Source organism: Acipenser ruthenus, chromosome 2 (genome assembly GCF_902713425.1).
Source record: "Acipenser ruthenus chromosome 2, fAciRut3.2 maternal haplotype, whole genome shotgun sequence".
Taxonomy (NCBI): domain Eukaryota; kingdom Metazoa; phylum Chordata; class Actinopteri; order Acipenseriformes; family Acipenseridae; genus Acipenser; species Acipenser ruthenus.
In genome coordinates this window covers 3,368,411-3,392,842 of record NC_081190.1, presented here as the reverse complement: position 1 = coordinate 3,392,842, position 24,432 = coordinate 3,368,411, and the positions used below count along the sequence as shown (strand labels likewise).

At 39.8% G+C, this 24,432-nt stretch overlaps 1 protein-coding gene across 5 annotated transcripts; it reads left to right on the top strand.

Annotated features, from left to right (window-relative positions):
* The first annotated feature begins 5,840 nt into the window (after positions 1-5,840).
* LOC117403807 (MARVEL domain-containing protein 2-like) lies at positions 5,841-21,222 on the top strand. Of its 5 annotated transcripts, none has more exons than XM_034006230.3 (8): positions 5,841-5,976; positions 7,764-7,813; positions 11,070-12,238; positions 12,855-12,890; positions 18,128-18,276; positions 18,603-18,774; positions 19,579-19,629; positions 20,728-21,222. In XM_034006230.3, exons 3-8 carry the CDS (start codon positions 11,087-11,089, stop codon positions 20,848-20,850), a joined length of 1,683 nt encoding a protein of 560 aa, XP_033862121.2. In that variant the 5' UTR covers positions 5,841-5,976; positions 7,764-7,813; positions 11,070-11,086; the 3' UTR covers positions 20,851-21,222. The 5 variants fall into 5 exon arrangements, with proteins under 5 accessions (XP_033862121.2, XP_033862122.2, XP_033862119.2 ...); XM_034006231.3 differs by having other exon boundaries at positions 7,764-7,846; positions 18,131-18,276; XM_034006228.3 differs by having other exon boundaries at positions 7,764-7,846.
* The last annotated feature ends 3,210 nt before the right edge of the window (positions 21,223-24,432 follow it).

The window sequence follows — 24,432 nt, the reverse complement described above, 5'->3', positions numbered from 1 at the left end:
ACTACCTACTGTTGCTTTGGAAAGGCAGTCCCAAGATTAGTGCCGATTGGAGTCTCTGAAACTAGTCCTGTTGTGCAGAAAGAGTAGACTTAACCCTTTGCAGTCTATTTATTCAATGTCTGTCAGGTGCGTCAGGGCTAATTTATTCTCACACAAGCTGTTTATTTTACACTCACGGTTTAAAAGTAACTTTATTCACAGTAAAACAGGTTTAAAAGGCACTGCATATCAACATGACACTCACTACTGCATCTCCAGCCCTGCCCCACCCCTTGTTCGCTGTATTTTTCATATACCTCTTCATAGTCGTGCATACTGATAAATCATCTCCTGATCACTCGATTTATCACCAAGCTCCTCAATAATGCTATCCAAGTCATTATTTTATTACTATAACATCTCAAAAAGCTTGGCAAATGTCTGTGATATTCCTTGAGCGCTGGATGTGGAAGCAGCTATCTTGTTTGTTTATGTCTGGTGAAGGGACTGTGTATTGCTCAGATCCGCCTCCATTTTTTTTCACGGCTTCTCTCGGCCTCACTCGGCCATTGAAAGCTTTTCTCTGCTTTTTCCGGAGAAAAACCGATTAGGGACCTGTGATTGATGCCTTTTTGATGATGTCGGACAGGAAAGGAAATATTTTAATGTTCGACCTGGTCCAACATAGGACCACAAAGGGTTAATGGAAAAGTACTGTCATCTGTCAAGTTGGCACAGAATGTGTAGGTGGGGCTTTTGTTTGTGATCATTACCCCACTCCGACCCCCTGCTAATTACAGTGCTGCACCTTTAGAACGCTGTAGGGAAGAGACTGTGCTATCTCACTTCCACCTAATACAAACCTAGCGGAATTGCCTAGTGGAGCAAAAGGGGATGCAAGACTGCGTTATAACCAGTTGTGCCGTATAAAGGGTCTCCTTATAATGAGGGAGCAGAGCCCTGTATAACAAGAATCATGGATTCATAGCTCCTTTCACTGCCAGCCTTCCCAAAACACTATACAAAAGAAACACCTAAAAGATAATTCAGTAAAATAATAAAAAATACAGCAAACCTAACGAATAAAGAAGCCTTTAGCTTTGTCTAGATTTAAATGTTTTTTATGCAGTTTGACAGTAAAGGAGCATAGAAGCTGAAAGCTCCCTTTGAGTGCCGGGGTATGGAAAGTAAACCATGCTGCGTGTAGTGAAGTGAGCTAAAGGGTTTAGAGGGCGATCATCTCATTTTACTGGACCTGACTCTCACCGATTACTCACTGAATGTGTTGGTATCCCTCAATGTATCTTTATTGTCTGTTCTTCAGATGAATTTAACTTGCAAGCCTTGGTGTTGTGCTCAAAGGTGTATTGCATGCCGAGATAGCTGTGATTACTGATTTCCAACTTGGAAATAGGGCAGTTACTTGTGGAATAGCGGACACTAAAAACGGCCCACAGAAACCCACAGAATTCTTGAAAAATATTAAGTTTACTGCACTGTGTTTACTTTTCTTTCACAGCTGAAGAAAGGATTTTGTTTGAATGTCCTGAAAAATACTTTTTAAAGTCATTTAAGTCTGTTGTGTACATAAAAAAGTTTATTTTGGGTGTGCATTTCATCCTCAGAAAGCAGCCTCTAGTGGCAGGATGAGTTCTCTTCAAGTGATTACACCTGTTTTACCACTGGTGATCAAAGTAAAGACAATGCTTAACTCAGCTTCAGATGTGATTCTCTGTTGCTGGATCTGCTTAGATCATTATTTGACAGGCAGACTAACTAACATTCAACACACGGGCCTGCATTTGAGAAGACTGAAGTAAGGTGATTTTACAAAGGGGAGTGCATCTGTAATCTCTGCTGTCTGCAATATACCAAGCTGTGAACTAGTACATTGAAAAAGGGGGGGGGGGTTGAAAAAGAGACACTCAAATGTGTAATGTTATATTTATAATGTTATTGTACAGATGAGGAGCCTGGCTCACAGGGAGAATGTGACGCCCGCACGGGGACTGTGTCGTTGCCCCTACTGACACACACACACCTTTTATGACCCATGCTGGTCGATGGTGTGTGGGAAAATCACATGGTCCCTCATGGAAAAGATTAGCAGCACCCATCCATAGGTGATACAGATTGCCATGGGGTGCAATCATCATATAACATGGTCGTGGTATAGAAGGAGCTGTTCATCTGTGTACTGGCACTGACACCATGCCATGAAGTGCCCTAGTGCAACACAGTGTGACTGGTGAAGCCTCTTACCATGGTGTGGCAGGGTGAAAGCCCTGCCCGTGCACAGGTGTGGGAAATAGTGGGTGGCAGGGAGGGGGTTAAATTCCTCCCTGCAAAAACCTGTGGGAATGTGGCTGGAGCCGTGAATTGAATAAATAATTAGGCTCCAGCCACAGGTGTATAAAATGGGTGATCACGGGTGTTAGTTTGGAGTTAGTGGGTAAATATGTGTGTAGATAATTATCATTGTGTGTAGGGAGTTTATGTAGCCGTGTTTGTTATGAAAGCAGCGACTCTGTCTACCACCGTGGTCTTTAAAATATATACGTATCTACGGTTTTGTTTCAGCTGTTTGTTTTGGCCATTGTGCCTATTTGTTTTGTTATGATTTTCTTATTAAAGTGTGCACTAGCACTTTAAACTTGCAAGTTGTGTCTCTGAGTCTCGCTTCCTGGCAGTAACAGCCTTGCCTGTGATGCTGCCTCGTCACATGTGGTTTCAGTCATTAGGCTGCAGGCTAAAAAAAAAACTGGTTTCCTTTGCTGTTGTGCCATATTACTAAAAGTGGTACATTTAGTATATTTGAACCTCTTAATGCATGACATTCTTTGTAACAAAGGTCTGCTATACCAGGTGGTGGGGTAGGGGCAGACTGTAGAGTACCCTGATCAAAATGGGGATGCAGTGTTATAATACAGAGAGTCAGGGGTCTAGAAGGAAGCTTCTTTATTCCAAGTGTGCCTGTCCTGTACACTGTATTAAGTAGGCAGCATGTGACATACAATCTTACGTGATATTTGATGCTTTATTTTTAAACTTCACATGCGCAGTCAGTACAAATGGAGCAAAGTTCAAAAGAACAAGGAGAAAGGGTCACAGCATTGTGACACCTCCCAAACTTGACCTTATGCTGCAGCAGTAGTCAAGCTAGCTCTAATTGTGTATTGTACTCATTTTGTGTATCATACCTTTACATGACTCAACCCTCTATTCATGTGAAATGTTTTTCATCTGCTTCAGGAAACATCTTTGAGTGTTCTACATCCGAGGTAGCACATTCCAGAAATCAACAAATTATTTCACACAATGGAACAAAAGACTTCACGCCTGGGCGATGGAGGTTATTTATTTGTGCACAAGCGCTTTTACAGGATATATAACAATAAGGGACGGTAACTGGGGGGGTATACATTCACAGTAAAGGAATCGCACAACAATCATTTTAACTATTGGGTTGTCAGCTCTATAGTACACATTTCTTTTCAGCATTTTACAGTACCTGATAATTCCCCTGGATTGCATCAACTACCTAAATGTGGATCGATTGCCGATGCATTCCTGGGTGATCTCTCAGAGCAGGAATAACATGAATGTAGCTGCTGCTTATCCTGGCGAGGCATAGTTAATTAGATCAACTCCTAAATCTGTTCTGTGTTTATAGGTAAGCATGTGGGCTGCCTACAGTAACACTACAAATATGTATCAGATCACATGACTGTATTATTATTTTATTTAAAACATGTCCCAAGACTTTGTTTGGGCTTACAAAAATATAAAATTCACACTTATGACATAGTTTGCTGGATAACTCTTTTTGTTTTGTTTTCAGAAGTTCAGTGCGAGCTCTGGAAACCCTATTGAAAATGCCACAGTAAATGTTGGCTGGTTTCCTGACTGTAATCAGCAGGTACTTAAAATGCCCAGGTTTACAGCAGTTACATTACATTAGAACTGCAGACAACCATGGATTGACTTCAAAAGTGCACAGGTGCTTCTCTCTGTCTTTTCATGAACCAATTCTTCAACCAGCTTTAGGGTTACTGAACCAGTATGACCAGTGAAAAGCAGAAAACCACCAGCTCTGACTAGGATAGATCATTACTGGTGAATTTCTCACAGGGAATTCAAAAGAAGCCTAGCTGTGAGGTTTCACAAGATTATTGACATGTGAATTGAGATTAACACAAAGGGGTACCTCAGCCAGGTACCCCACGCATGTCAATTGGTGATAACAATTGCAATGCATATCCTCCTAGCAGCTGAAGAGCTAATAGCACTGCATCAGCACACGCCACACACTAATAGCACTGCATCAGCACACGCCACACACTAATAGCACTGTATCAGCATATAACACATACTAATGGCACTGCATCAGCACCCGCCACACACTAATAACACTGCATCAGCACCCGCCACACACTAATAACACTGCATCAGCACCCGCCACACACTAATAACACTGCATCAGCACCCGCCACACACTAATAACACTGCATCAGCACCCGCCACACACTAATAACACTGCATCAGCACACTCCACACACTAATAGCACTGCATCAGCACACTCCACACACTAATAGCACTGCATCAGCACCCGCCACACACTAATAGCACTGCATCAGCACCCGCCACACACTAATAACACTGCATCAGCACCCGCCACACACTAATAACACTGCATCAGCACCCGCCACACACTAATAACACTGCATCAGCACCCGCCACACACTAATAACACTGCATCAGCACACTCCACACACTAATAACACTGCATCAGCACACTCCACACACTAATAACACTGCATCAGCACACTCCACACACTAATAACACTGCATCAGCACACTCCACACACTAATAACACTGCATCAGCACACGCCACCCACTAATAACACTGCATCAGCACACGTCACACACTAATAACACTGCATCAACACACGTCACACACTAATAGCACTGCATCAGCATACACCACATACTTACCTCTCAACTACAGAGCTTGCTCTTTAGTCAAATGGTAAGATGTTCATCTTCGAACCGTATGGTTTGTGGTTTGTGTCCAGGCCTTGTCTTTCCATTCAAGTCAATGCGCTGAGATGCCAACTCGTTTCATAATAGACAAGCCCATTTCTGGGTTAGCCAAAGGGCCACAGATTTCAAACAATATGCCCCCCATTTTTTTTTCTTGTGTTCATACTGTTCTCAAAGTTTTTTATTTTTATTTTTTTAAGGTAAATAAGGAATAAAATAAACATCCTGTTTGTTAATGTATTTATTTATTTATTTATTTGATTTAGGGCCTATATATTTTTTTTATTGATGTTAAATTAATCTGGATGAATCTCATTGAAACGACCAAAGAAGCTGACAAAAAACGAGTACAAAAGCATTTTAACAAACATTGTTTCCCTAACAGAAATAACAAACAAAATGTATTTCCACAAAAAAACAACCTTGGTCCAGTTTTGAACCACGTCCAAAGTATCCCCCATTACCTAATTCGATTAATTTGATAGTTTGCGTCTTACCAGACTTATTTGTATATTCGGTTATCCATGCATAGCAATTTCCTAAGTGTGTCACTAATTTAAAAAACAAAACCTTAATTGGTATGTCAGCAGGTTAACCTCACAACCCACCGGAAAAGTACCCGGTATGAAACTCGGTGTTTATTCATTTGAATCAATAGTACCAGGTACACGGTGTAAACGTGAGCATACAAAGGGTTAATTTCGAACCAACCGAAAGAAGTATCTGATGTGATGTAGCATTTGTCCTGGATTACTCAATTCCAGTTTCACTTACCCTGCGGCAGCAGCTTTACTGTCTCCGCGTTCTTGGCTGGCCAGGTGTGTTTTACCTGTGAGACATCGGGTGACGTCATTCTCGGGGATGGGTCTGTCACGTGATCGATTCCCAGGCGGCTGTATCGCTCGCCATGTTTTGGGTGATACAGGGAAAGGGAAGATAATTTAACAAACAGGTAGGAAACACCATTTCTACAACTATTAACCTGCCTGGCGGTGAATACTGGAGCATTTAATGGGGATTACAAACTTCATGAGATTTTACAGGGTTATTAATATTGATTTAATGAAACTTTCGGTTTTTGTTGTTAAAAAGAAAAGTTATAAGGACACTGGTTTGTTATATTTCAGGGGGGGGGGTTACCGTAATTAGAGTTGTGTGTAGGCCAGTTAAGATGTTAGTACAGTTACGCACAAACAATGAGAATGGGGTTTAAGCTTTCGTTTCACGAAAGCGTTTAAAATGTGTGTAAATATATTTTGATTTAGCGTAAAGTAGGGTGTACTAGTCTATACCGTGACCTGACACTGCAGGTGAATGGGAACTGAACCGCGGCGTTCCCGTAGGCTGCTTACTTTTTTTTTTTTTTTTTTAATACCGGGTGTACATGTTTGAAAAGAAATAATGCGTACTGGTGTTTGTTTGTGTTGTTATATGTTGGTCTGACACTATTGCTAACGCCCGAGGCCAAACCAAATCAGCGCCATTCGATCCGAAGAGAAAATAGAAACTTTATGTTCAAAATCAGGAGCTTCACATAGAACTGTGTTATTGGTTTTGTTTCTGGGGGCAAGAAAGTATGCTACACTGAACTAAACAAACGAAGTCATGAATAAACCATGTTTTTCTGTAAAGCGCTGCATTTTGAAGCATCAAGTTATTCGGAACAGTACTTGGCACGTAACCAAAAAAAGTGTCGGGAATGATAAACATTTGGAAAATATTTAACATTCAAGGCTGTTGTCGTGTGGCCCGAAACAAAATAACCCAAAACGTTTCTTTAACATACATTTTCAGCCAACTATATTAATTTATTGTATGGAAATGCAAATCCGTTTGTATGTTAACATTTTCAACCAAATACAGGCTTCCGATTTCAAATAAGTATGTTAAAATGATAAGATTATGTTAAAATGATAAGATTATGTTAAAATGATAAGGTTATGTTAAAATGTTCCCATTCTAAGATTTGGGTATGTTGATGCCTGAGTACAATGAAGTCCCACTATATATAGAAGTTATACGCATCCAGACACAGTAAATACATACAATGAGGAAGCAATGTGATTTACAAATGCAGTCGATATAGCACACAATGAGTGCAGATACTGGAAGTAAACACATTCAAGGCATTATTTAAACGCAGAAACCAGATTATTTGATAAGTGTTTCCCAGTAACCAGTTTGATTTAAAGATTAAATGTAAGGTTGTACATAACTTCAGAACGCTTTAATCTGTGAAGGACACACTAGCTGAAACATGTGTTTACCTGACTTACCTGCTTATAGTTTTACTCTAAAGAATACATGTTGAAAATAGATTTGACTTCAGGCCACATTAAAGCACCCACATGGGTTCTCTTAAGATACATTGCATTGGTCATTTAAAAGTAAACCAGTCTTGATGACCATTATAAAGCAGGAGTGGAAATACAACTCCTATTGAATAGCAGTTTCACCCATTCCAGGTTTTAATACAAGCTTGATTAGCCACAGTGCATAGATAACAAACTCAGGGGTGTCATATTAAACAGTAAAACCAGGAATGGGGCAAACATCTATGCAAAGGGAGACTTATTTCCATCCCTGTAAAGTGCACTCCAAATGCTGTCCTGTTGATGGGTTCAATTTGCATGGGGAAGTAAGCTTGAATAGCAGCAGATCACACAATAGCACTGATGTGTCTATTCACTGATGGTGTGTTAATATGAGTGACAGGTTTCACCATTATCTCTCTTGCAGGTGCTTGGCTCCTTGGTGAGAGAAAGCTTGGACGTTTCCAGCAAGGCCATGTAAGTCTTGCTGAGTTGCTGCGTGCTTACGAGGTACTTAAGTGAAACCATTTTTATTAAGACTAACCCACTAATTATAATGATAAGCAATTATGCTAATAGTTCGATACTAACAGAAAGAGGAGGTTGCATGCTTTGATTGATTTGAGCCTTTCGGATCATTCTAAATCACTCCAACTTTGAAATATGACAATGATGTTTAATTATAATTAACTTAATTCACCAGTACAAAAAATACAGTAATGACGTTTAAGTATAAAAATGTTGGTTAGCCATGGTCCACTTATTCCTTTCTTGCCAGCAGTCTTTCATCACAATTTTTGTTTTATTGTGCAACTCAAATAGCAAAAGTAACAGCTGATTAAAACTAAAAGAAAATAATTGCTGAGTGGGATTATTCTGTGCTTTGTGTCCTGCAGCTGTTGTTTATTTGTTTGTTTGGAATCTCTGAAATTAAGTGACACGTATTTCTAAATGGAGTTGAGTGTTTAATAGTTGTGGAAGTTGGTAGGTAAGTGTGCCTGATCTGTGTGATTTGAGTCTTGAATTTGAAACGTGTTCTTTAGCCAATAACCCATTCCTCCCTTAGGGAGTACACAGTTACAATAAACCAGCCTTCCCAGATAGAGAACAGCTATTTTCAGAACATCATTGTGGAAAAAAAAAAAGCTTTACTATGCATTATCAATCGACCAGTTTATCTCGGCTGCATTCAAACCCCTTTGATAAGCCAAGAGGGTTTAGCAAATCTGAATTCCTTTCTGCTCTCATTCTGTCATTGATGCAATGCCACAACATATAATTAGGGTGTCTGATTTTCGGGTTTAACCCGATTTATCTCCCCCCCCCCCCCCCCCCCCCGAATGCTTTTTTTCAGTTATTTGTTTTATGAGTGTGTGTTTAAGCCAAGAGCATTTAGATGTAACAGGCGATCGTTTCTCTTTGTAAAACAGCATGGAGTAAAGTTGTTTAGTTTTCCTGTATGTTCTGTGAGCAATTATACCTGCAACTCTACTACAAAATATAAATTGATTGAAATGGGGACATGCCTCCATATACAGTGTGTGTGTGTGTGAGAGAGAGAGAGAGATGTCGTCAAAAGTTTGCCTACGTTGGGGGTTTAAACTGTTGACGACAACTTTGTTGTCAACACTTTGTGCTTAAGCATTTATTTCTTTCTAAATAAAACCCAATTTCTACCTGAATCTTTATTCTTTCTTGATTATATATATGTATATATAAATCCACCTGATTTCACCAATAAATAATTCTACCCGATTTTTAAAAAAAGCATTCACCTAAATTTGGAAAAAAAAATTCACTCGAAAATCAGACGCCCTACATATAACCTAAAGGCTCTTTAGATTTGACCCTGGTAGGAAAACACATTGGGACATTTTTGCAAAGCTTTTATTCCAGCATCTAATTAGCTCCTGTTTTATTTTGTGAGAGGAGAAAATTCCATGTTACGAAATGAGAAGCAAGCAGCTTGAGTGCTGAAGAGGCATTGAATTGTTCTGCTTGGTGGTTTTACAATTATGTTTTAAAATCATCAGTTTTTTCTGCTTTCAAAAAACAGAAGTAAAGACCGGAGGAAGCGCTTTGAAAGGCACCCCTTTGTTTGTAACGGGCCCTGGTTCAGATACATGCAGAACATTGTACCGGAGGGGTATAAATGATGTGCTTAGAAGCTGGTTTGGAATTGCTTGCTTTCACAAAACTGCCAAGTCATTTTCTGCAGGTGGTAGTTACAGAAAAAGTTGCAGTCATATCTTTTTGATAGCCTTTGTCACTTTTCCCTGGGACCTACTGTACTTAAGCACTTAAATGCAGGTAGGATTTTCAGTTGAGAGATGTCATACTTTAAGTAACAAGATGTAATACGATGTAGGCCTTGTGGGTTATATGGTGGTGAGACTGATGGATTCTTGCTTTACTTTATCACATACTGCAGCTGGCAGATGATGTAATATTAACACTTCATGGGTCACTTACTTGGACTGTTATGAAACACGGGCCATGCCAAAGCAGCAAACACAGACAGTTTCCAGGGTCTCTCAGAATGTGATGAAATCACCAGGGCATATCAAATAGTACACCATACTTTAATCCTCAGAATCGCAGTTTCACTGAACATGTGCAAGAGAATATATTCTAAAAAAGGCAGGTTAAAAAGGCTAATATGTGGTCAATGGGGCACATAGCTGCACAATGTAAAATGAGGATGACTCTACGTAAACTGTAAGGCATCTATCTCCTGCAGTACAATGGACAGAGACTGAATTCTGACATTGTGTATAAAAATCCCTGTACACCATCTGATTACCTCTATCTGAAAACCACAATGCTGTTCCTACCTATTGCTAAATGGGTTGCTTCACTTTCTAGTCATTATGCAAGCTACCCGCGTGCCTCCTAGTGGACATGTCCATCGTGCTGCTGGGGATCTTAGATGTCTTAGTATGATGGGTATATTAATACGCCCTAGACATTTTCTCTCATTTTGAGATGGAGACTGGAGCCATCTGCTAATTTGCCTTTAAACACAGGATTAGTTAGTTGAACCAGTGCCAGTGAGTGATGGAAATACTCCAACAAGAGCCCCTTTTCACAGCCGTGCAAGACCTACTGTACTGTACTGACAGTACAGAGAAACAAGTCAAGCGCAAATGCCAGGAATTCCATTTTCAAGCAGATGGAAGTGTTTGTCCGGAGTAAGCTAATTGCCTCCAGCAGGGCACTGTGTAGAAAATGAGCGTTACCGGGCCTGGTCTGGTTTGATTATCCAGAGGCAGAGCAAACAAAGCATCTTGACAAAGACCTAACAGAACAACAGCTGGCTTTCCTCTTGGGAAACCTGTGTAACATGGGATGGAAAACTAAACCCACTCCTAAGCAAACCAATTCCTTCGGGTTAGTGTTTTTTTTTCACTAGTTTCACTAGGAAAAATTAATAACGTCTCCTCAGTTTAGTTCCCTCGTCTGGGGGGTGGTGTGGAGAGGAGAGGGGTAGGGGGATGAAAAAACATCTTAGTATTTTTTTTTTAAGTGGTGGAGGTGAGTAGTTCTTTTGTATTGGGTCACATTGGGTGAGATTGTAAAAGATTGTAGGTGTATTAAAAATGTGGAATTACTGGTAATTGTACACCATTTCGTTTTCTGTAACTAACCATTTAAACTTGTGTACAGCTTTAATGGGGCTCTTGTTTCCAGATGAGGTAAAACAAATGTTGTCCCTTCCTATTCCCCCCTCCAGGGCAGAGAATATTTCAGATGTCGTCTGGAGGAAATTCTTCAGTCCGATTCGATCGGATCCGGGGCCCTCGATATGATGAGGTTTCAGTGGACCCCCCTGTTCCAGTGGACTCAAGAAGGTCTTTGGATGAGCTGAGGGGCAGCGATTTGGCCCGGAGCTCTGACCCCCTTCCTCCTCCCCCACTACCCATACACCCTCCCGTCGGCCCTGAGTTTTACCACAGCGAGAGCGACGAGCCGATCGAAGCCCTAGAACTGAAACCCGTGAGGCGGTTCATCCCGGACTCCGTGAAGAACTTCTTCCGGGGCAGCCGCAGCGAGCCGCAGCGGGACATGCCTGCCGCAGACTCGGACAGCCCCGTCAGCCGTGGGAAGGAGTGCTCCCCTCCAGCCTCCCCCTCCTTTGACACCCGCAAGATGAAGACCTCGGCCGCCAGCTCCTACCGGGATCCCTACGGGGGCACGGGGAGCAGCTACAACTCCCGCCTGCCCATGCTCCCACATGACCCCTACGATTCCCTGGACAGGAGGACACACCGTACGGCAATGACCTACAGCGAGAGGGTGGAGGAATACCACATGAAATACTCGTACATGAAGTCCTGGCCCGGCCTGCTGCGAATCCTGGCTATCTTTGAGTTGCTGCTCGGCGCGGCTGTCTTTGCCTGCGTCTGCGCCTACATTCACAAGGACAACGAGTGGTTCAACATGTTTGGGTACCGGCAGCCTTACGATTACGGGGGGAGCAGCGCATATGGGGGGTACTACTACAGTGGGCCCAAAACTCCCTTCATCTTGGTGGTGGCCGGGCTGGCCTGGCTGGTGACCGTGATCCTTCTGGTTCTCGGCATGACCATGTACTACCGCACCATTCTCCTGGACTCCCACTGGTGGCCCCTGACCGAGTTTGGCCTGAACATTGCCCTCTTCATTTTGTACCTGGCCGCCGCGATCGTCTATGTGAACGACGCGAATCGAGGAGGGCTCTGCTCCTACCCGCTGTTTAACAACGGCATCAATGGAGCCTTCTGCCGAGTGGAAGGGGGGCAGACGGCAGGGATGATCTTTCTGTTTGTCACCGTGTTGATGTACCTCGTCAGCGCGATCGTCTGCCTGAAGCTGTGGAGGCACGAGGCAGCAAGGAGATACAAGGAGCATAGGGAACATGAGGTAAGCCAAACTCGCAGGGTGTTCAAAGACACATTAGTGCCCTGTTTGGCCTCATTCGTTTAATAGCTAAAAAGAAATATCTGCAACTTTCAATTGTGTCCGTTCTCCCCCCAGAACTCAAGTTTATTCGCCAGATGCTAACAGCGCATCACGGTACTATCAATGATACAATTAAAATAATAAAGCCTTTCATTAATCAAAAGATGCCATTCTAGGGGCGAATACAGTCCTTTGTTTAAAAGTAAAGCGCTTTTGGACCTGACAGTAGTGTTTATACATATATTCACATCTAGAGTTACCAGATTTCTAGAGCAGGACACTTTTAGGACGTCTGGACCTGGGACGGCTGCGTTTACACTACAAAAAAAAGATCTAAGCCGTCTCAGAGACGGCTTAAAAGTGCCTAGTGTAAACAGGGTATAAGTAATAAAGTACTGAATTTGAAGGCGTTCAAGTAAAACCTGCAATATAGACCATGTGTCTTCAGAACAGTCAGTCCTCTGCACTAATGTATACCTGCTGTAGAAAGCAGCCTGCTGCAGAAGAACCCTGACTTGTCACCAGTGACGGGACCTGTTATTGATCTTGTCTGTATGTTTCTGTTTAATATTTTTAGATGAAAACATCAGAACCTGCTGGACCTAAACTGACGGTAACTATTTTGCTTTGTTCAAATTTGTACCTCCTTGATTGAAATGTATGGATCTATTTATCGGTGTACTGTATGCAATTGACTATTTGAATTAACCCAGGGAGTACACGTTTCTAAACATGGTTTGAATTAGTAGAAGTGTTAAATACATTGGGAAATGATGCTGAAAGCTACAATAAGGCACAGATACCAGACATTTCAGTGGTTTAATAATATGTTCTAAGTTTCTAAGTGTTTGGTGTCGGGTTCGCACATACTCTTTATTTATTTATTTATTTATTTATTTATTTATATATATATATATATATATACTCTAAGCACACTCTTAAACTCGGGAGACGTTCAGGAGGACATGAAGATGTTTCAGACTCCTGTAAGTGGATCGTTAGTGCACTGGGCATGCAACGTATCCAGATGACTTTTAATAATCAAGAAATTTACGCAGACTCATTTGATTTGAAGTTTTAATGAATCAGAGTAGTATTAGTACCCCTTCGGTTTATTAACTGCTAAAAAATGGATTGAGTAGTTACAGACTACGTGGAATCCCAGCTGACAGGCAAACTGGGCAGTCCAGTGCCTTAACAGGTGTTAGCATTAATAATTCAATACATTGTATGGTTACAACATGTTTTGCCCTAAGGCTACGCATGCATAAAACTAAAGACGCCCACCGCTAAGTCCTAAAACATCCACTATATCAATCTCATAGACTAAAACATAAGTCATATACCTTATAGTAATGCATCAATATAGGAGAGAGATAGATTCAAAATAGTTCTTACCTCCCAAATTGTATATAGATGTATAGAATAAGGTAAGGACAGGAACTGTCTTCAAAGGTAATGACTTCTGAACCTGACACCAACAGCAATCAGTTCGATCAGAGATCTTCAGAGCATAGATCACACAACTTGTAGTTAGCAAGTTGGTGATACCTGACAAAGGTTTTACCTCGGTTTTTATAGAGTTTTTGCCTCACTTCTTGCGTCAGAAGTCTCAATTAAGTTATAAACATTAATCAGCCTTAACAGCTCCTGTCCTTCAAGTTAATAACATTTTTTTAAAACACCTGGTAACTCCCTTCATAAGATTAATTAGCCATCATCCCCTAGTCCACCTCTGCTACATCTCCAAAATATGTAAGGTGAACTTTTGAACTGATGTTATTCTTTCTTGGTACCAGAGAGGTCCTGAACACAGCATGCATGTGGATACAGTTCAGTACATAGGAAGATGTGTTTTTTATTATATAACACCTATCCTGGTGTATATGTGTCCCTTTTAACATCAAAGGACCTTCTCCTTATTTGGTTGGCTTCATTACATACATAGATGTGGTTTAACAATTAACTAAAATATATTGGATATGGGGCTGGTAGAAAGCTTATATCAAACTATATATTCAAGCATTCTCACTTAAATTCAGTCTATCAGGAACATAATCAAAATATAACAGTCTCATTTTAGCCATTCAGTACTAAAAGTGACCTCTCTCTGTTTTTTTTTTTTTTACAAAAATCCTGTTCAGGCAAGTTCTGAACCACCTGCTTCTCTATCAAGGTCATCCATCATTAATAGAAGACTCTTTTGTAAGCATCTTCTCAGATGTATGGCATTCCATGGTCCTATGCTATGCGCCCCCGTCATTTGTTCCAAGAAATATTTATTATATGTAATAGATCACTCATTATATAAACCTTGGATTCCAAACCCCCAAACTTCACCCTCTGCCTGGTACTATAAACATGCAAGGGTTACCAAGATTAATTACCTTCTCTTTTGCAAGCTTGCGGTATGCCTGACACAGACTGGTACCATTCTATTTTGACTAAAATTCTTACTTCAAGTTAATTTCTGCACTATATTCTCTTAGTTCCAAATTCTTATAAACTTTCGGCTAATACACGTCATATTGTTCTACCTTATAGTAAAGTCACAAACCATTATTTCTTTTAATTCAATTTTAACTGTCCTTACACTATTTGGGTTATTTTCATTTTACTTGCCTTTGCTGTACTGGATTGGAATGCTAAGGAGGCTCCATGTATATTTTAGAGATCCTACCTCTTGATAAGAGAGAGGCCCCAAACTTCAACATGCTAGCATGAGTTTCTATCAATTAACCGTTTTACAGACTCAATCCAATTCCACTAATAATATTGTTACTGGTTACAAAGAATTATTGTTAAACAATAATAAAGTAGATTAATAATAAGATACATCATAGTATATTATTGCAAACTAACACAAAGAATATAGCATAATACATTTATAAGTAGGGTACTTGAACATCTTAGATTCTCCCATTGATGATAAGGTAGCCCAAAACTCCCCCAAAGTTAATGCTTGTGTAAGTGCTGACTGTATTCAGGACAGGGAGGTTATATGAAGGCATCTGTCTTTGTCAGATTTACATTTCTACAGTACATACGATGGATGTGCTGCAGTAGGTCTTGGTTGTGTACCTTTTCATGTTCATGATTGAATGAAGGTATTATCAAATTCTATTCAGTACAGTGCAAACCAAGTCTTGGCCATATATTGAGTAGTCAAGCCAGAGCTTGTAGTACTCAAGTACCTTTGATGTTTTTGCATTCCAGGCATTGCTCTTTACTAAAGGTTAGCATTTTCTGGTTGAAAGTGGTGCAGATAAACACCATTCATTGTCACACTTAGCTTTCAGCCCTAGATGTTTGCTTATTGCTTTGGCGTCCAGAAGAAGATATAATTATAATCCAAAGACCCAGGGCAGGGGTTTCAGGCAATATTTGTTTGAAAACAAAAAAGAAGCAAAACACAACATTCCAGGTAATGTCCCCTGGCAGCAGGACTTCCTCGTTGATCTTGAGTTCCTGATACTGAAGTACGGTATGAATTTTACCAGACTAACCTCTTTATCTTGTGGTTGACCTTTACCCTGCTGTCAGCAATATCAGTATTGTTTTTGTGCTCTGACAAGTTTTTACAATATTCTTTCAAAATGTAAACAAATCTTTTGAATATTCTTTCATTTTGAATGATCTACAAAATGATCTTGTATAACTTGTACTGTATTACAGTAAAACAATGCTCTGGAGTACTCCATCACATTACCCATTAATGAAATGAGAGGAACACTGTTCTGTACAGTAGAATGGAGGTGTTTATTTGTATATGAAACAGCCTCTGTGGGAGGGTTGGGTGGGCTTTTGAAATGTTAATCCATGTAGTCATTGCTAGTGTAGAAAATATTAAGGGGTCTTTTTAATTTTAAACAACCTCCATCAACAAAGTCATCCTTAAATGTATAACCCTGATTTTTCCAGTGACTTCAATTCACATTTTTATTGAATGTAGTAATAATAATTAGGTGGGTCAATAAGAAACCAGCAGGATTAATATTGTGATGAAGAGTGGAAGTATTTAGAGCTGTCTCCTGTAGAGACCCATTAATCTGGACAGTTGACCCTTTGAATGAGTGTTAGTGTTTTATCAGCTTTACAATGCTCTGCCCAAGACCAAATATGAATAGCCTAATACACTTCTTCCTGAACTGATTGTGACTTGCAATTACAAGATAGCAGCCGTGTATTATTGGAAAGCAAACAAGATTGCATTGTTCGTGTATGTTTGCTGCCATTTTGGCCAATAACTCAACAAAAAAGCTAATCAAATCTCAGTAGCCTAAACCTTGTTTGATATACTGTATCACTGTTTATATTTTACTGTGAGCAAACAGTCACAATTCTGGCAAGCACGATGACCTCTAGAATCTACGGGTCATATTCACAAAGCAGTTCTTATAAAAAGACAAACAAACTGCAAAGTTTACAGAACTAGTAAAGAACAGCTCAGGTGCGCGCAGGAGCTCCGTAATGACTATCTGAACTTATTTATATGAAGCATTTTAACATGAACAGCTCAGGTGCACACAGGAGCTCCGTAATGACTATCTGAACTTATTTATATGAAGCATTTTAACATGAACAGCTCAGGTGCGTGCAGGAGCTCCGTAATGACTATCTGAACTTATTTATATGAAGCATTTTAACATGAACAGCTCAGGTGCACGCAGGAGCTCCGTAATGACTATCTGAACTTATTTATATGAAGCATTTTAACATGAACAGCTCAGGTGCACGCAGGAGCTCCGTAATGACTATCTGAACTTATTTATATGAAGCATTTTAACATGAACAGCTCAGGTGTGTGCAGGAGCTCCGTAGTGACTATCTGAACTTATTTATGTGAAGTATTTTAACATGAACAGCTCAGGTGTGTGCAGGAGCTCCGTAATGACTATCTGAACTTATTTATGTGAAGTATTTTAACATGAACAGCCCAGGTGTGCGCAGGAGCTCCGTAGTGACTATCTGAACTTATTTATATGAAGCATTTTAACATGAACAGCTCAGGTGTGTGCAGGAGCTCCGTAATGACTATCTGAACTTATTTATATGAAGCATTTTAACATGAACGTTTGTGACAAACATGGTTTAAACATAGCATGGTGTCAAAGGCTGGAAACATTGAAAAAGTATTGTAGATGTTTCTAGTTTCAGTGCAACAACACATTCTTCAGGCTGTAACTAGTTTGTTGAAATGTTTGCTTTGGTTCCTCTGTGTAGGGGGTGTACAGTAGGGGAGGCTATCAGATGTACGTCTGGTGATCCTGTCCTATCATAACAATCGCATAGTTGCAAAACTTGGCATGGGTATTTGTTCGTTTTTGATGGCATGGTCATGGTGACCTACCTGTGAGGGCGGTCAGGCTTGAGAGTGGTGATGTTATGAATCTGTTTATCTTTCTTTATTTCAATGATATCCTATATCTGCTTATTGACTTGATCATCTGAGCTTTATCAAACTGTGCACAGACTTATGTTAGAATACATTATTCAACATACTATCTAGTTCACAGCATAGGGGAAAAGCATTCAAAGTCACCTGTTTTTTTCGTATTGATATGTTTATCATTTTGCAGGGGGTAGGTGCGTAACCTGTTAGATGTTTATCCTTTGGAGGTTTGCAGGCAGCCTTTAAGATCACTTCCACATCCTAAACCCAAAATCCTAAACCCCACAGTAGTTTACTAAAAGATAAACAGTGTTTTGAAATAAATAACAAAAAAAAAATCATCATAAATATGAATATAAATACAGGGTGATTAGAAAGTTAAGTTTACCACATCAATGCACCAAAAGAGTTAAAGGGTTAATGTAGTAAACACAGCTTCTTAAATGTTGTTTATTCAGCAGGGAGCTGTGGTAGGAGACGGCAGGGCGGGAGCACCTGCAGTAATTCACAAGGAGTTCAGACCAGTGGACATGAAACCAGGGGTTTTAAGCGGGCACATTCCTGCAGGACACATTCCTAAACCTTTAGTCGTGCCGGACTACGTTGCGTAAGTACTGCAGATACTGATCATGCATTGTCGCATATAGACAAGGCACCCTTACTGTAAAACACATGCTGTTATGCTCTCAAATGATTTTGTTGTCAATTTAGGTTTACTTTTGAAGGTAAACAATTGCTGGCAAAATCGATGATTCTGCTTTATCTATTGTGAATAATAATCATAAAGTGGAATATTTAATGTCATATTAACCACGTCAAATTATATTTTTTGGCTTACCACTGGACCCTATTTTAATGAATCGTTCAGATTTTAACTTGTAAATCCTAGGAATTCAGCTTTGAACAGTAGCAGCCATACTTGTGTCCCCACAGTAAGTACCCTAGCATCAAGACTGATGACGAGCGAGACCGCTACAAAGCCGTGTTCAATGACCAGCACTCGGAATATAAAGAGCTCCATGCTGAAGTCCAGGCAGTCCTGAAGAAGTTCACTGAAATGGATTCAGTGATGAAGAAGCTGCCACGTTTCCCAGAAAACCAGATGGTTAGTGCAAGAAACAGAGCCAGTTCAGTAGGGGTGGAACAATCCACTTGTGTCACGAAATGATATATATCGCAATACATTTGATGGTCCCGATGGGCTACTTGTGAGATGATCAAACAATCATTTAACAATGGAATGTTTTGTTAAAAGATAACAAATTAAATGAGATAGGGAGAGTATGTTTTCTCACCAGCTATAAAACACACGTACTCTTCATTCAAGAACCATTTAGTGAAGTATATGAGCAATGCACCTCTGTTACGATGTGACATATCATGTAAAGAATCAGGATTCATCGACACATGATTAACACAGAGAGCAGTGTGAGGAAAGCACTGAACATCCTAAACTGCTTTTTTTTAAATGTATGTTACTGTAATAAGTGATTGACTTGGAAGTGCTGTACATGTACTTTTTAATTGTGCATGACATTTCCATTTACTATGAACATGTATATAATGTAATGTAGGTGGTATTTCATTCATAACTATACAACACCCAATAGTGCTGAATTTAGAAATACTAAAAGAAACGTATTTTAATTTACCAAGTTTCTTTTAGTATTTCTAAGTTAAGAAGGTATGAAAGCTAGAAGAAACTATTCACTATATATTTCTGGGTTCCTCCCCTTTGAAATTCCTGTCCTCTTGCACAATGAGTGTGACTCAAGTCGAGGCTAGCTTACCTCCTAGTACTACATGCTAAAACATTCTGTTTGTTGTCCTAGGTCCTACTTGCTTGTTTCTAAATCAAATTGTATTGCCATCTTCAAGCAACATCTAATAAACACTATCTTAATTTTAGGAACATGACCGGATATGTAACATTTTTGGGGAATATGAGAAGAAAAAGAATGTAAGTATGGAGTCCTACTTTTAGCTTTTTAAGAGAAAGTTCAAAGCTGTTTGTTTTTATGCTTGCACACTATTTAATGCTGAGATCTAAACCAATGCAGGGCTGTGTCTTCATACTAGATTCTGCATCTACAGGATTACGTAACAGGGAATTGCAGACACATTTAAAGCTGTCCTACAGCTCAGAATTATAAAAAGTGCTCATCAGCAGAGATGGTATTTTCAACTTGATACCCCTTAAAGTAGCTTTTACAGATTTTCAACCCATAAATCCATTCATTTGTTATTAATAGGAAATTATACATTGAGTAAAATGCCATGTAATATCCTCAAAGAAAGGGTAGTTTTCACATGCCTTAAACTTGAATTATCTTTTTTTTTTTTATAAATTTAGTCGTCGCCAATGGTTTTTTACCCCGGTTTTCTCCCCAATTTTGTATGCCCAATTATTATCTGTATCCTCGGCTCACTGCTGCAACCCCCCCGTCGACTCGGGAAACGGAGGCTGGAACACGCGTCCTCCGAAACGTGCTCCTGCCAAGCCGTCATTTTTCGCGCTGTGGATCCACAGCGAGGCCACCAGACCTACAGTGCTGGAGGACAACACAGATCTGATGGCTCTCCCTATCGGCCACAGGGGTCGCTGGTGCGCGGTGAACCGTGGATTCCCCTGCCGACCTAAGCCCTCCCTACCCGGGCGGCGCTCGAACAATTGTGCGCCGAAGCCCCGGTCATGGTCGGCAATGACATAGCCTGGATTCGAACCTGCGATCTCCAGGCTATAGGGCTCATCCTTCACTCCACGTGGAGCGCCTTTACTGGATGCGCCACTCGGGAGCCTGTGAATTGTTTAAAGAATGCTTTTTAGAAGTCAGTGTTCATAGATTAAATGCAGTGTGTGCATGGAACTTTTTTCTAGACTGTTGAGGAAACCAGCAGTTCCATGATTATCAAAACTAACTTTTAAAAACCAGGGTTTGTTTTAAAAAAAAAAAAACATAACTCTTGTTAAAGAAAATGCTATGTATGTTTGTTCATCCGTGAGTGTAATTGCATCCAGGTATGTATTGTTGAAATCGCTGTGTATTGTGTTTTGCAGGACCCGGCATTCCTGGAGAAAAAGGAACGCTGTGAATACCTGAAGAGTAAGCTGTCCCACATAAAGCAGAAAATCCAGGAGTATGACAAAGTGATGGGCTGGAATGATGGCTACAGTACATAACTTGAACTTGAGGGGGGAGCCCATCATTTCATTATTTAGTCTGAGAATGGGGTGTTACTGCAATTTTATACATAGCTGTTCAGTCACTATTTTTTTTTTTAACTTGTGTAATTTCTATTAAGGACTTTTGCTCCAAACCCATGTGGAGGACATTCATGCAGAAAACCAAAACGTGTTTCAAATTGTCTCCAAAGCTCAATGATACCTGACGTACAGTTGTGCTGGATTACTAACTGGGGTTTGTGAAACCAGCCAAAAGAGTTTTTATAAGTGCTGTATTCAAAGAATGTGTTTATGCACGGTGTTGTCTTCAGGAAAAAACATGTAGGATTTGTTGATTTAAGTAAAATATTAAATGTTCTGTGTCCAGCATTTCACATAGATTACATTTTTTTTTTTAAAGTCTAAGCCTGGTAAAATGTATTTATAGGAAATTAATGAAAAAGCCCTTAACTGTGGAGAAATACATTTAAAAAGCTCTTCGCTTAATATAGGGATCGTTTTATATGTTCTAGATATGGTGACTGTCCAAAAACAATGTGAAGAACTCTGAATATGTGTGCTTTCACTGATAGCCTTTTATCCATTCCTATGAGGTAAAATGAAATTACTGAGATATTGAACCAAGATAAACCTCTTTGATAATGAAAATGTACCAGGTATCTGGGCTTCTGTCCTCCCAGAAAATGTTAATAAATAAGTTCTTAATTTCTTTATCTTTATATGTATCTGTATATAATATATATATATATATATAGAGAGAGAGAGAGAGAGAGAGAGAGAGAGAGACACACACACTCTAAACAGTATGTGTTTACTTAGTAGAACAAATGCATTACTTTGTAGAAATGCATTATGTTTTTCCTTTGTCTCTTAAATCTATGTTGTGTTTCTGGAGTATTGTGTTTGGTTTTTTTATGTGTTGAAAAACTGACAGTGCTGTGTCCCTGTGGAAACCATGTGTCCTGCTGTTTTTAATGTGCTCTCCTGCATGGACCTGTATACAATACTGCTTATTTTCACCAGTCAGTGGAATAGTACTTAAGGCCTTGAAGCAGACTCAAACAAACCAGAGACCACTTCTTGAGAACTGAGTTCATTTGGAGGGATCACATGTTCTTTCAAACTAACCTAAGCATACTCAGTTTAAAACTAACCAAGTGTGGATTTCCTAAATGTTTACAGTTTAGTGTTAAACATGTTTAACAATTTTAACTTGAGCCTTTTTAGGAATCTTAGCAACCAGTCAGAAAGAAATAAATCTCCATTAGAGTGCAGTTAGTCTTGCATGATGCCCTGCAACATTCATGTGTACTGCATTTGCATATGGAACTGTCATTTTGTGTTTTTATACTGACACCTAATATGTGATATAAAGTAGGGTCTCTGATAAATAAACTTCATGAAAAAAGATTGACTATTGCTGTTGATCCAACTGTTCAGTAAACTTGATGAAAACCCATTTTGAGCTACTTTTGCTAATGTAAATGGCTGTACGCTGAGCAATTCAGAAGTTTTAATTTAAGTTTTAATCTCTAAAATGAGTGTGTCTGATTTTTCTTGAAACTGAATATAAAGGCCTTAACAATATTTGTTGTTCACAATTTAAAACCAACAGCTAAACCTTTCTGGGCGGCTGTTTCTCAAAACCGAGCAGAATACATGTGTTCCAGTTTGAGAATAACCCAACGTTAAAGACTTGCTGTCCAACACCAAAACATGATGTCCCTGTTCAAACTGGCTGTTTAGAGCGCTGGAATGAATACACGTGTTCCAGTTTGAGAATAACCCAACGTTAAAGACTTGCTGTCCAACACCAAAACATGTCCCTGTTCAAACTGGCTGTTTAGAGCGCTGTAATGAATACACGTGTTCCAGTTTGAGAATAACCCAACGTTAAAGACTTGCTGTCCAACACCAAAACATGTCCCTGTTCAAACTGGCTGTTTAGAGCGCTGGAATGAATACACGTGTTCCAGTTTGAGAATAACCCAACGTTAAAGACTTGCTGTCCAACACCAAAACATGTCCCTGTTCAAACTGGCTGTTTAGAGCGCTGGAATGAATACACGTGTTCCAGTTTGAGAATAACCCAACGTTAAAGACTTGCTGTCCAACACCAAAACATGATGTCCCTGTTCAAACTGGCTGTTTAGAGCGCTGGAATGAATACATGTGTTCCAGTTTGAGAATAACCCAACGTTAAAGACTTGCTGTCCAACACCAAAACATGATGTCCCTGTTCAAACTGGCTGTTTAGAGCGCTGGAATGAATACATGTGTTCCAGTTTGAGAATAACCCAACGTTAAAGACTTGCTGTCCAACACCAAAACATGTCCCTGTTCAAACTGGCTGTTTAGAGCGCTGGAATGAATACACGTGTTCCAGTTTGAGAATAACCCAACGTTAAAGACTTGCTGTCCAACACCAAAACATGTCCCTGTTCAAACTGGCTGTTTAGAGCGCTGTAATGAAGCTGTTTGTAATCGTTTGTGAGCTAATTTAAAACTGCTCCGTCAAAGTGTGTGGTTTTGTAACAGGATGCAGAAGTAACTTCTATTACTTTAGCATTGTTTGACATATCTGCATATTCAAATAAAAAAGACCCATAAAATATTCAACACAAAATGGGGTGGGGGCAGTAGCACTGCTGGTGCTAGGACGCCGTTGTGAACGAGCTACCTGAAGCTCATAAGGCCTTCATATATATATATATATATATATATATATATATATATATATATATGATCTCATATTGGCGATGTCGAAAGAAGCAGATATGATGACAACACATTTGAACTGTTGCCGCCGATCCACACCGAACTCGTTAAATCAGCCGGGTTCACCTAAGGGGAACAAAACAAGCACCTGCTGGGTTGAAGTAAATAAATAAATAAATAAAACAATAACGCGAAGCACCTGTTGAAATATGAAGCCGCCCGAGCCTAGGTTCTGTACATGCACATTAATAATACTAGGCAGCAGTGTGGAGTAGTGGTTAGGGACTCTTGACCGGAGGGTCATTGGTTCAATCCCAGGTGGGGGACACTGCTACTGTACTCTTGAGCAAGTTACTTTACCTAGATTGCTCCAGTAAAAAAACCCAACTGTATAAATGGGTAATTGTATGTAAAAATAATGTGATATCTTGTAACAATTGTAATTTGCCCTGGATAAGGGCGTCTACTAAGAAATAAATAATAATATAAATATTAAGGAATTAATACACATTCCGGGGCTGTTAGTAAAAGCAGGAGTCAAAGGTAAATAGTCCTAGTGCATTTCATTTTAATGAGTCACTAGGCCAGTACAAAATCCTGTCTGCAGGATTTGTTGTATACAGTATTATCTCCAGTACAAATTCAAACATTCCGGGGCTGAAGGAAGGGAAATGGGTAGTTATAATTAAGAACTTGTTTGTACAACTACACAGGCAGCAACGAAATCAGATGCATTCGTGCCAGTAACAAAATCATACGGGTAGTGCTTTCGTTTAAAAAAAAAAAAAAAAAAAGAAAACGTTAAATGTTTTTGGTGTTATATTATTACCCACTATTTAAAACATACACAATTTGATCTAA